Raw genomic sequence first — 12,979 nt, forward strand, 5'->3', positions numbered from 1 at the left:
CCCCCTCTCCAGCACCTGTGGAGATAGCATTCTTTGGAGAGGATGGGCCACCTTTTTGCTCTCCATCCTCATGCCTCTGACTTCACCCCTCAGGCCGGGTCCACATTCCCCTTATGACCTGGAGTCAATGTGGGCCCTAGTAGTGGGGTGAATGATGGCCCTCCCAAAAAATATGTCCACATCCTAATCTCCAGAACCTGTGAATGTGACCTTATTTGGAAAAGGGATCTTTGCAGATGTGATTAAGTTAAAGGTCTTGAAATGAGATCATCCTGGATCATCTAGGTGAGCCCTAAATCCAGTGACACACATTGGATCTATGAGACACACAGACACACAGAGGAGAAGACGATATGAAGACGGAGGCAGAGGTTGGAGTGATGCATCTATAAGCCAAGGTGCTCGAAGGACCACTGGCAGCTGCCAGAAGCTGGAGAGAGGCCTGGAATGGATCCTCCCACAGAACCTCCAGAAGGAACCTGCTCTGCTGATACCCTGATTTCTGATTGGCCTCCAGAACTGTGAGAGAGTAAATTTCTGTTGTTTTAAGTCTCTTCCCTGCGAGTGAAAAGGTAGGTAGGAGGGCTGAGTGTCAGGGGACCTTGCCAGGGCCACCCAGCAGCTCATGGCAGAGCCAGGCTTAGCCCTGGAGTCTGTGCATGGTCTGCACCATGAGCAGTGGGGGCTGCAGGAAGGCCACCGGATGTAGTTTCCTAAGCTGTAGTTTATGTAGCATCGGGCAGATAACGCCAACTCCTCCCTGGCTAGCACCTTAGGCCAGAGGTCCTCAACCTTTTTGGCACCAGGGACCGGTGCTCCTATGAGAATCCAATGCCTGACAATCTGAGGTGGAGCTGAGGTGGTGATGCTAGTGCTGGGGAGCAGCTGCAAATACAGATGAAGCTTTGCTCGCTAGCCCGCTTCCTGCTGTGCAGCTCGAATCCTAAGAGGCTACATACCAGTCAGTGGCGACCCGTGGCTTAGGTCATTCTGCTCAGCAGGGGCAATGTGCGTTGGCCTTGATGAACTCATCATGTATATTGGCTTTTCTGTAAAGCCCCACTGGCAGTCTTCTAGCTCAAGTAGTTCCTTTTTGGAAGCTTTTTCTTGATCCCTTCTGTGGCCACTTTGAGGGATCCTTCCTCTCCTGTGGATTTCAAACCTGAGCAGACCAAGGTGGAGGGAGAATGGAAAGCACTCCTGGATGTGGCCACCATGTGGGCAGCAAGGGCTCAGAGCGGCAAGCCACTGAGCAGACCCGCATGGCTGTGTCCAGAAAAGGCTGAGACACATGGCTGCCCTTGCCCATCTGGTCTGGGGCAGAAAGAGAGGGAGAAGTGCCGATGCTGGAGGGCAGACTGAACTGCTGGTGATGAACTTTAGGAGAAATCATCTGGAGCAATAGCCAAGGGCTGACCAGGAGCTGAACACAAGGGGGTCAGCCCTGAGGTGCAGGGGACAGGCAGGCAGATGGCCTTAAATGAGGCTAACTTCAAGTATAGACATGCAAAAAGATAACATGAAACTGCCATCTAACAGTTTTGCTAGCAGAACAAAGGCTAGCAGATTGCTTCTAATCTTTTATTTCTTCAGGCTTAAAATGAGATGCCTGAATGTGTGTGAAAACTAAAAAAAAAAAAAAAAAAAAAAGAATAAATAAATAAATAAATAAATAAATAAATGAATGAATAAATAAATAAATAAATAAAATAGTGTGTGAAAACTCTGTAATGTAGAAAGCATTTATGGGTTGGCCTGACTGCACCTACAGAAAAACCCAAGTAGCAACAGATTCCATAAGATAGGGGTTTATTTTCTCACATCAAAAATTGCTGAACACAAGTAACCCAGGGCTGGTATGTCAGCAAAGATCTAGGCTCCCGCTAGCTTTTCGCTCCCCTGTTCTGAGTGGATAATTCTTATGTGCTCAAGATGGCTGCCTGAGCTCCAACCATCACATCTAAGTTCCAGGCGGGAAGAAGGAAAAAGATGAAAGGTACTCTATTTGCCAGCGGAATCCCCTTTTAAAGTATCTTTCCTGCAAATTCCCCCCATCACCATCTACTTACATGCCATGAGTATCTATCCTTATGTTCTTTGGAGGTTAGGAAGTATCTTTCATCTAGTCAGTTGCCCCCAATTAACACTGAGGTTGAGTTAGTAAGGAAGCCAAGGAGAATGGATATACTGGGTCAGCAACTTGCAGTCCATACCAGAGCCACTACTCAGGCAGGAGACATTACTACTGAAACCTCAACCACGACTCCAGGGAAGAAACCTTGTGTGACGGGGGCCTACGGTCCACTAGCATCACAAGCAAACCTGCTCGTTGGTACTTCTCGGACCCACTTTAGATCTTCCAATTCCACCTGCGGTGGTGAAAGCAGAAGGGGGCTGGGATCTGTATTTTTAACACACTTCCAGCTGATCTTTTTACTTCTGCAATTTAAAAAATTAATCCTATACTCTTTAAAAAGGAAGGAAATTCAAAGGGGTACAGAGAAGAGTTCATCTCCCAGTTCTAGCCGCAGGCTGACTAATACTACAGCCTTCCCCATTCCCCAGAGGAATCTGAGCCTCCTTCCTCCTGGTCAGAGACTCCCTCTCCAGGGATTGATTGATGGGGGAGGGAGGGACTCACAGCTGTCTTGGGACACTGACTCAAGGAAGCCAGCCACCAGCCTCACTGAATACAATGCGGAGCAGACTGTGTGTAGGGGAGGGTGGGTGGGCAGGGGTTCAGACCCAGCAGGTCCTTGTCACCTCTCCCACTTCATGGGCCATCTTACCAAATGACAAAGGGGGCTAGAACTTGGGCTCCCTGACCCCAAAAGGTTCTGTCACCTCAGTCATGGTCAACTATTGGGACTGTCCTTTATACGTGGCTAAGCGGACTTTTGGGGAAACACAATACAGACATCCAATTATGAGGAGCTCCTCCTCAAATGTAACCCTCAGGCCATTAGGAACCCCATGTGCTAACAGGAAGAAGGCTCATTCATGCTCAGAAAACAAGCCGCCACAGATAAGACACTGCAGTTACATGAGCTGTCCTAGATCTTGTGAGGGCTGCCTGCCAAGGCTTAGCTGAATCCAGATGCCAGGCCAGACGCCAGACCAGGAGGACTTCTCCCTGTGGAGGAAGGTGTGTGGGCTGTTCCTTGTGTTCTCCCCGTGATCTGGCTCTGGGCATAGGATGCCCTGCACACCGCCCCCACCTGGTCGGCCACTGGAGGGCGCCATAAGAACAGCTGGTGGAGCAGAGCCCGGCTCCGTGGCCCCAGCCTCTCCAGAGCTCCTGCCCCTTTGTGCCTAGTGGGGACAATGGCTTCCGCTCGGTCTGGTCCCTGACCTCTGGCTCCACCTCTGAAAAGGTCTTGCATAAAAAAATCCTTTAGTTAAGCCCTCCGCTGACACAGAAGGAAAACACCAAATCTGATGTCACAAGACCTTTAGTTGATATGCACCACACCAGGCCTTGCCCCCATACAGCATTCTCTGACACTCGGGACGAGGCAAATGATAATAAATACACGTATACACAATACAGTTATATACAAAAATCTTCAATCAATAGGCAGCAGTGTTCTTGTTCAACAGACTTGTATCATCATAGATGTCACCATGCTATCAAAGGCCCTGCAAACAAAAACAGACCAATTCAGAGAAGAGACCTGGCCCTCCACCCCTTGCCCACACAGAGACAAGCTCTGTGGCACTGCCTGTCTCCTAGGATGCTCTGGGCGTCAGTCTCCAACATCCAGATGAGTAAACTTGGCTGACAGGCCAGGATGTGCATCCTGCCACACCCGGTAATGAGAATCCAAGTCTCCTGCTTCCTAGTTCCCTTCACAGTTTCCGAGGTCCAGCCTATTAGACTCAGCTCTGCCCCGACTAGGTCTCCAGGCAGGAGCAGAAGAGCTGCAGTGTGGGCATTGCAGGGCTGCGGTGCAACGAGAACAATGGCTGTCCCTGCCCTGAGCAGCCTGGGAGACACAGGATTCTGCATAATGGCATGATTCTCCCCTCTGGGACACAGGATGACCTAAAACACAGTGTCGCAGCTGAGAGATGCCACAGGAAGGGCCTGGCTCCAGTCACTGCAGTACGGTCTCACCTGCTAGCTTCAAGAAGCCCCTTGGGAAGCGTGTCTACAAATGTAGAGAATTCCCAGGAGCAGGTTTGGGGTGTATGCACGTCAATGCTCTTTTATGAAGCATCTCTGTGATCTTTCAACCTTAAGACCTTATTTTAAGGCTATCTGAAGATATCTGCAATCCAATTTCCTCACCGTCCAAGTTCAGTATCAAAGACAGAATCAAGCAGTGACAGGATGTTTTCCAAGAAGGCTTCTGCCCATATGCCTGGGCCCTCACTGGGTTCTGTGGAGGTGCCCCAGTACTTGCTGGGTGCACATGAGAAACCAAATGGGCAAGCTTTGCTCCCCTACCGGGGCCCCCAACTCCCCTCTGTTCTATATGTTCGAAATCTGTGTGAGAGTTTGTTTGGAAAAACAGGGTTCTGCTACTTCAGAATTGCTGCCTTAAGGAAATAGTGCCCATCGCTTAAAAAGACCTTCCCTCCCTTTCAGAATCATTGCTTTTTAGCAAGGCAGGGCCTACAAAAGAAGGTGGCAAACCCAAGAGCAGCCGGCCCACCTGGACTGAATGCAGTCCCCCGGGTTATAGAAGGGGTTGCACATCACATCTGTGTAGGAGTTGTGCAGCTTCCGGAACATCTAAAACAAGAACCGACATTCTTAATTCATATGTACACACAACTACTGCCAGATTTTTGGCTACTCGGCATTTCAAAACAAGGGAAAACAAAGAGGCCCGGGAACAGCTTACAGACTCCCTGCACTTACACTGCGAATCTCATTGTCTCGAAGTGCTGTGTTGGAGGAATCCACCACCATGACAAACTTCACTTTGGAGTTGGTCACGTAGCCATATCTACACAGCTGGTTAAGGAACACGCTGTCAACACGGGGACCCTGTGGCAGCATGAAACACAGCCTCACTGTGAAGAGTGTGCAAGTGCAAGGCTATCTGTGTATGTCTCTTGGCCCCAAAGATCCTTTGGAGAAACATGACAACCTTTCATCAAAGGAAGTGCCCCAAGCTGGGCCAGTCCCACAAAACCAGGAGGAACATCTGGAATATGCTCCTCTATGACTGGACACTTCTTTGCGGGCAGTTCCTGGTGTTTACTGGAGCAGCAAAGAGCAGACAGCTAAGCCCCATCCTGATTCAAACTCTGGGGCTGCCCTTCCCAGGCCCTGCGGCCCCAGCCTCCTTATGAATCAATGCCGAGCCTGAGTATTAACTGCAAAACCAAAGGTTTCACAATCATGGCCAGTCTTGCCTGTGGTGTCCACACTTCTAAAGGCCATTTCACCTCACAGAACAGTGGCTCCCGGGCAAGCATCACTGTGGGCAAGCTACATTACTGCTTGCGAGAATGTCTTTGAACTCCAAGGGTTTCAAGCCATTTGTTCCAAGGGAGTAGTTAAGATTTCAGAGTGACTTGAGGCTGGGCCTGATAATGAAATTAATAAACTAATCATCCTTGCTCAGAGGTGGTGGCCCCGCTGAGAAAGGAATCCTTGCAGGCATGAAGCAGTTCTTCTACAAACCAAACACCCTCCTAAAGAAAAAAAAGGGCATGAGGTTTTAATTAGTTTCAAGCTCCCCTAATCCCCACAACAGCTGAAAGCCCTCACATCCCAGGCATAAAACTTTTCAGTAAAAGGTTTATTTTTGTCTTAAGCAAGCCCTATCAATTATTTCTATGCATCTAGATTAACACACCTTTGAAATAACCACCCTCAAGAGAGCATATAATCTTATTAACTATCCTGTAATCCAATCCCCGCTCTGCTTTCCCCCACCTCCATGTAATCTCCCTTACATTCCCTCCTTAATTTCAAATGCATTCAAAAAAGCTGCAAAACTGTATTCCCTGGAGCATTTGAGATCTTGCTCCCCAGTATATGTCATCAGTTTGGCTCAAATAAACTCTTATAAAAATTCTCTACAGCTTTGGACATTTCTTACATTGACAGTACAAGATGCCTTTCAAGGTTAGCTGATGCTACAGTACACCACACAACTGCAGACGGAATCCGCGGATGCAAACCCCGCGGGGAGAGGCCCTCTGACAGGTATCTACCGGATGTAAAGGATACACCTTGTAATCCTCTGTGGGATACAACAGGCCCAGGTAGAGCTCCCTCTGGTCCACCAGGGCCTTCCCCATGGCAGAGATCTTCTCATCCACCACGTCCAGGGACGTGTGCACCATGTAGTGGAACTTCAGCTCGTTCTCCATGGGGACACTGCGGATGTAAAGAGGGTAATTCTGCAAGAAAGGACGACAACAACTGAAGTAATGAGAATCCACCTCGGAGAGCCAATTACGAAAACAAGGCCACAGAGCTAACTAGCCATGGAAACAGGTTCTCATTCTCTAAAACCAATTGCTTAATCCTCCTGACTGCTAAGGGCACTGCCCTCAGGGGACCCAAACTAATTTGAAGAGGTTTCTATACTGTCTGCAAAGGGGCATGACTAAGGTGGGCAGAAAAGAGAACATGGCTCAGAAAAATGGATTTGAGCACAGCCTAACAATGAACATTGTCACCTGGACAGGTCATTCACCTTCTGTGTGGGGCCCAGTCCCAGCATGTGCTCTCCTAGCCCCATAATACTAGCTGTTTCTTTCTTTTTTTTTTCTGAACATTTTTTTTCCCCTCTTTAATCCCCCCTCCCCACTTTCACCCCTGACCTACGGATGTTGCCGTTTCCCCTTAAGAACTGGATCTCTGAAGGTAAGGCGTCTCCTCCCACACGCTTACAGCGTGCACCCCCTGGCACACCCACAGTATGGTCCCAGAGGGGCCTGGCACACCCAGGGTATGGTCCATGGCTCCACCAGGGGCACGAACCCAGGACCTTCTGCGTGTAAAGCAGACGTGCTAACCACTACACTATGGAGCCACCCTAGCTGTTTCTTGATACACCACCTCGTATAACCTCTTCACCTTGGCAGAGGCACTGGCATGCTCTCATTTGACCTTTCAAGACGTGGCTCAAACTTCCCTTCATCTCAACATATCCAATACTGACCATCCTAACCCGGAGTTAACAGCATCTTCCCGGGGTTCCAACATGTCACAATTCACTGCTTCTGTTCTATGTGCCCAGATATAGTGAACACAACACTGTCCCTACACTAATGGCGCTAACATCTGGTGAAGGAAATAGTCAACAGAAAAGCCAATAACTGCTGGAGCGCAGTGCTAAAAGGGAAGCTGGCACTCAGGAGCTTCAAGGCAGGCACACCTCATAAGCCTGGTCTTACAGAACAGCAGTTTGCAACCTTTTTGGCACCAGGGACTGGTGCTCCTATGAGAATCTAATGCCTAATGATCTCAGGTGCTGATGCTAGCGCTAGGGAGTGGCTGCAAATACAGATGAAGCTTCTTCACTCACTCACAGGCCATTCCTCCTGCTGTGAGGCTGGGTTCCTAACAGACCACCAACCGATACCTGTGCGTGGACTACGGGTTGGAGACCTCTGAACACACAAGGCACCAGAAGGACACAGAGGTTTTGTGTAATAAGAGCATGTGGATGGCCACTCAGCTCAGTCTGAGGATTCAGAAACAGCTTTCTAGGGGAAATGAAATCTATGGTGACCAGTGAAGGGGCCTGGGAGATGGGGATAGGGTTTCCAGGTGCAAAGGCAGGAGGTGAGACAGAACCTGACCCGGGCTACAAATAATTCTTTTGGAGTGGACCGGGTGTTAGTGGTATGCGGGAAGGGAATGAGGCGACCAGGTTATTCAGACGTTATCCTACGACGATGAGAAGGCACTGGAGAGATTTTAGGCAGGGGCTTGATTTGTTTTTAACGCAGCACTGTGACTGCCGTGTTGTGTCCCTCGTCCGGGTGGGCGATAGCGTGGCCCACGGGAGTGTGCGATGGAGCACAGTGGAGAAATGGGAGGCTGACTCGGAGCAAGACGGGTGGGGGGGGCGCGGGCGGTAGAAGTCTCAGTCTGGGCGCAAGAGGATGACGCTCCCGCAGCTGCAGAGGTGAGTGAGGACAGCACCTCCCCGGAACCGCCCTGGCGCCCTCCGCTCCGCGAAGCCTGCTGGCCCACCTCTCCGGGACCCTTGGGGCAGGGAAGCAGGAAGGCGGATGGCGAGGGCGAGGGCGAGGGCGAGAGCAGGGCAGGGGCCGCATACGCACCTCCTTGGCGATCACCGCCACGCACACCGCCATCTTGGGAAGCCGGCTGCGTCACGTGACCCTCGCCGGTCACGTGGCTCCCTGTCCCTCCAGTCACCCCGCCTGAGTCGCTCAATCAGTCTGGTCCGGCTCGCCGCCCGGCAGGAAAGGCCGCCAGCCCTGTTCCCGCCTCTGGCCAGGACTCGGAGGCGCTCGACATGGTTGCCATGGAGGCGGTTGCTGCGGTGATGAGGTGGCGGCTACTGCTGGTGCTGAGTGCAGCGGGGCTGGGGGCCTTGGGCGTCCCACAGCCCCCCAACATCCTGCTCTTGCTCATGGACGACGTGAGTGCGGGCCGAGCTCCTGGGGAGCGCTGCGCACGCGGCAGTGGGTGGGGACGGCTGTGGGTGGAGGCGGCACGTGGGAAGTGGATTGTGGGTGGGGGGTCGCGCGTGGGAGGAGAGCTGTGGTGGGGGCGGCCGTGGGAGCGGTCGGCAGGTGTACGGGTAGCGCCTGGCCCTGCTGGCTGCAGCCTCATAAGTGGTGAAATTGAAGCGAGGTAGTCATGTCCAGGCAGGGAGAAAACCCCTCCTGCACTGTTCCCTTTCTTGCTCCCCTAGCTCTGGAAGGATGGAGGGGTAGCCCAGACCAGCTGCAGCCCTGGCCTAGTGAGGACCATCTCTCTAGCTCTCCCTGCTCACCTTTGCCCACCCCCAGCCAATGCCCAGAGTGTCAGGGGGTGAAGGGGATGCCAAGCTGGCCAAGACCCAGGCCCTGCCTGCCTGGAAAGTTGCATTTCTCTGCCTTTGACTTACTGCATTGGCCTTGACCGGGGGCTGCCCCTGTCCACCTGGGCAGGCTGCTCTAGCTGGGTGAAAATTCTGACCACAGGCCAGGTCTTTAACTGAAGCAGGAGGAATATTCCCAGTCTGGTGTGTGTGCAAGCCCCAGGCCCATGGTCACACCGGCGGTCTGGCCCTGTGAAGAGTAGGAGGGTAGCAGGATTACTAACTGGGAATTGAGCTGTTCACTTGTCCTTTTGCAACTTTGTCCCCTGTGCTCCTTTCCTGAGGAAGCCAGGAGTAAAATGGAGATTCTGAAAGTAGTCAACATGAGACATCAGGGTAAAGTGGGGATGCAGACAAACTTTCATTTCTAAGTTCAAGGATCCTTCTCCCCTCTGAGCTCAGGGAAGTTACTGAAGCTCTTTGGGCCTTGCCTCCTCACTATCCTGCTCTCCTCACAGTGATATGAGGACTGTGGCAGGGCAGAGTGCAGGCCATGGTGCTCAGTACCGTCAGGTCCTGTGATATGATAAAAGTCAGTCTCCTGGCATACAGCTCCTAGAACTCTTGGAGTGATAATGGTGTCTGTGGTGTGCTAATGAGAGGACTGGTGACCGGGGCCCTGGATAGCTTCAGAATGGGGTATCCAGAAGGCAAAGGCGTGAATAAGGTTGAAGTTTTCAGAGGAGACTGGGGCTGGAGTCTGAGTTCCTTCACCAGCTGGTCAGTGATTTAATCGATCATGCCGATGTAACAAGACCTCCATAAAAACCCTAAACAATGAGAACACAGTTTCTTTATACCTTGCCCTAGGCACCTCTTCAATCTACTGTTTCTGACTTGTATCCTTTATAATGAGCTACTGTTAATAGTAAAAGTAAATACAGCACTTTTCTGAGTACTGCGAGTCATTCTAGGAAATTATTGAACTTGAGCAAGGTTGGACGTGCGGGAGGCCCAGGACTTGTGGCTAGCTGATAGCTGAAGACGGGCAGGCTTGTGGGACCGAATCCTTGACCTGTGGGGTCTGAGGCTAGCTCCAGGCAGATAGTGTCAAAACTGAACTGAATTGTCGGACTCCCCAGCTGGTAAGTGGAGAGTTGGAAAAGTGGCTGGTGTGGAAACCTCCCCCACACGTTTGGTGTCAGAAGTGTTCTGTGAGTAAATATAGTTCAGAGTTCCCCCAAAAGGCCAGCAAAGACACTCGTAAGAACCTTTGAACTGAGGCCAGGAGCCTCACGTGGTTCTTAGACTGACTGTCTTGGCTGGTCAGAATTGAGAGGTGCTGTGTGTATAAAATACTCTGATTTTGAAGACTTATTATGAGTAAAAGAATATTACTCATTAAATTACATTTAATAATGTAATAATGTAATAATTCTTTATTAAAATTATTATGAAAAATTAACAACATTCAGATGACCCTGAAAAGATCATAGAAATCCACCCCAAATCCCACCACTCAGTAGCAACACTGGACATGCTTCATTTTAGTCTCACAGACTCGTTCAGATGATGACTGCTTCTAAAGCAGGCTCTGCAGCCCCTCAGCCAGCCCCATCCTGATGGCCAGTAGGGAAACTGCTTCCTAATGAACATGTTAGTCTTGGAAATACTTGCTTTCTATTTCAACATTGTCTTTTCTAAGCCGGAGTCCCTGTCAAGGCTCGTTCAAACAGTCTTTTGGATAGTGAGATTCTAGCTGAGTGCTCTATCTTTCAGGTTTCTTCCTCTTCCCTTTCTTTCCAGAGTGGCAGTGGGTGTGCGAAGCGTGTCATGTGCCCTTCTGGCAGTTTACTGAAGGTTTGTTGAAATGATAATATTTTGGATATACCTCGGAGACATTGTGGGTCCGGTTCCAGACCACCACAACAGTTTATCATAATAGAGCAAGTATTGCAGTAGAGCAAGTATTGCAATAAAGCAAGTTGTGATCTTTTTGCTGGTAGAGGGTCTTGCTTTCCGTTTGTAAAAAAATGTAACACTTGTAAAGTACAATAAAGCAAAGTGCAACAAAATGAGGTCTGTCTGTATTGGATTAAATAAAATAACTTAGCCCTCATTCATCTGTTTCTTTTTGCCTTTTTAATGGGGCTACTAGAAAATGCAAACTTACACAGGTGGCTCCTGTCTATTTCTGTTGGAAGTGTTGTTTTAAGCCCTGGAGGTTCTGAGTGGTGGAACATGACCAGCACTGGAATTATTTTTACTCAAAGGGCACTGACATGGGGAGCGCCCCTGCCTGGGTACCCTGGACTGGGGCAGCAGGAACCGGAACTTCAACCAGGAGCCCCAGTGCTGGGCCTCTCCAGTGCAGGTTCCTCCTTGTGGCTTTGGGGTTCTCTGGCAGCTGAAACCAAAGAAGTCTGGAAGACCTTTGAACTGGTCAGCAAATGTGGATAAGTCAAGACTTCTTGGTGGCAAATAAGAGAAAACGCAAAAGTGACAAGCAAAAATGAGAAACCCAACTCTCTTGACTAGAGAGGCTGAGACTACTGTGGCTTTAGGTAACAGGATCCAGAGGCCCCCTTGGTTCATGGCCTCACCTGCCCTTACGGTCAGCAGGTCTAGTGGAAGGGCGCGCTGCTGTGAAAACTCACTCAGTACCTCTGAACCAGGTTCACTGGCTGGGGAGGGCTCTGCTGGCCTGGGCAGTCAGGGCTTCTAGCCAATATTCCCCCCTCACACACACACACACCAATAGAGGACCAGTCAGAAAGCAAGATGGGGCAATTGTGGCAGGGTGTGCAGACCCCCTTTGTCCAGGGCGACACCTGGTGAGGGTAGGGATGGCATCTGCTTCCTTATTCCCCAGTGTGTCCTCAGACCCAGGACAGGCCCTGGTACACATGCATTGTATGAATTTAGAAGATGAAACCATTTCTTCAGTGGAGCTGACTTGGCTTTGTTTCCAAAGGCTGATGGGGCTGGGGACAGAGCTCCTTCCTGGGACGTCCCGGCCTGACTGGGCCCAAGACCACTTCTGCTCCTGAGGGTCTTAGTGCTCTCTGCTTCTGGGTCCTTTATTTGTAAAAGGACTAAGGGCGACCACCCTGACTACTGAGGAAGTTTAAAGTTGGGCTGCACAAAGGCCAGCTCTGGTGTGACCACAGTGGGCCCATCAGGCAGGTGCCCCTAACCTGAGCCTCCAGAGCCAGTCAGCAGACCCTGTGAGTCCTTCAATGCGTGTGTGTCTTTATGACAATCCCTCGTAACCAGCAGTAAGTGATGCTTGCTCTGCTCCCAAGTCTTGAGACTAAGTGAAAGAAAGGTCGAGAGTGGGGAGAGGACCGTAAGTCCTGAGGCCCATCTGGCTTTTGCTCCCTGTGAATGTGGGTGGTCACGTAGGAGAGGGGAAAAGATACTAAATACTGTGTTTGAGATGATTTAATTTAACCTCTAATAACTCTGCCAGGTAGTTGTTAATATTCCTATTTTTATAGCTAAGAAAGCTAATAAACAGGTAATAGAATGATATTGAGCAGACAAGAGTTAACACAGTAGGCCAGTGATTGCTGGCCTCAGAAAGGCCCACCTCTAAGCAGGTTGGCATTTGGCCAGCATCTGGGACCTGGGGTTTAGAGATAACTCCAATAGGAGGGGCTCCCTGTGCCTACGTTGTTTATGCAAATGTTGTGATTTATATTGAGCACATACCTTCTTACTGGGGGGCCGGAACTTTGGCGGGTGCCAGGCAAAGGGCTCCATGTGTTTACCAGCCCCCCCCACCCCGCCTCTCTCTGCTCCTCTGACCTGGCATGTGCTCTTTCTAGAGGGACAGCAGCCCACCTGTGCCCATGAGGACAAATCCACACTCGGGGTAGGGTGGAGTGAGTGCAGGAAGGATCCTTAAGCATGCTGCCTGGGAGCCCTCTCCAGGCCAGGCTTCAAGCGAGCTGTTCCATCTCAGCCTGCGCTGGGGCTTCTGCTAAGTCAGCAGATGCTCCTGAGGATGT

At 50.6% G+C, this 12,979-nt stretch overlaps 2 protein-coding genes across 3 annotated transcripts in view; one reads left to right on the top strand and one right to left on the bottom strand.

Moving 5' to 3' along the window:
- Window positions 1–3,436: 3,436 nt before the first annotated feature.
- On the bottom strand, window positions 3,437–8,360 carry TRAPPC2L (trafficking protein particle complex subunit 2L). Its single transcript, XM_039888662.1, has 5 exons — window positions 8,260–8,360; window positions 6,191–6,363; window positions 4,868–4,955; window positions 4,659–4,738; window positions 3,437–3,639 (listed from the first exon to the last, which is right to left on the bottom strand). The coding sequence occupies exons 1-5, from the start codon at window positions 8,290–8,292 to the stop codon at window positions 3,594–3,596; spliced, it is 420 nt and encodes a 139-aa protein (XP_039744596.1). The 5' UTR covers window positions 8,293–8,360; the 3' UTR covers window positions 3,437–3,593.
- GALNS (galactosamine (N-acetyl)-6-sulfatase) overlaps window positions 8,343–12,979 on the top strand; it is a 30,370-nt gene continuing 25,733 nt past the window's right edge. Inside the window, exon 1 of one of the 2 annotated variants that reach the window (XM_039888659.1) lies at window positions 8,343–8,582. In XM_039888659.1, coding sequence (XP_039744593.1) covers window positions 8,457–8,582 — 126 coding nt within the window. In that variant the 5' untranslated portion in view covers window positions 8,343–8,456. The remainder of the gene's footprint in view (window positions 8,583–12,979) is intronic. The other variant, XM_039888660.1, reaches the window with a different exon arrangement.

This window comes from Pteropus medius, unplaced genomic scaffold (genome assembly GCF_902729225.1).
Source record: "Pteropus medius unplaced genomic scaffold, Ma_sr-lr_union100, whole genome shotgun sequence".
NCBI lineage: Eukaryota > Metazoa > Chordata > Mammalia > Chiroptera > Pteropodidae > Pteropus > Pteropus medius.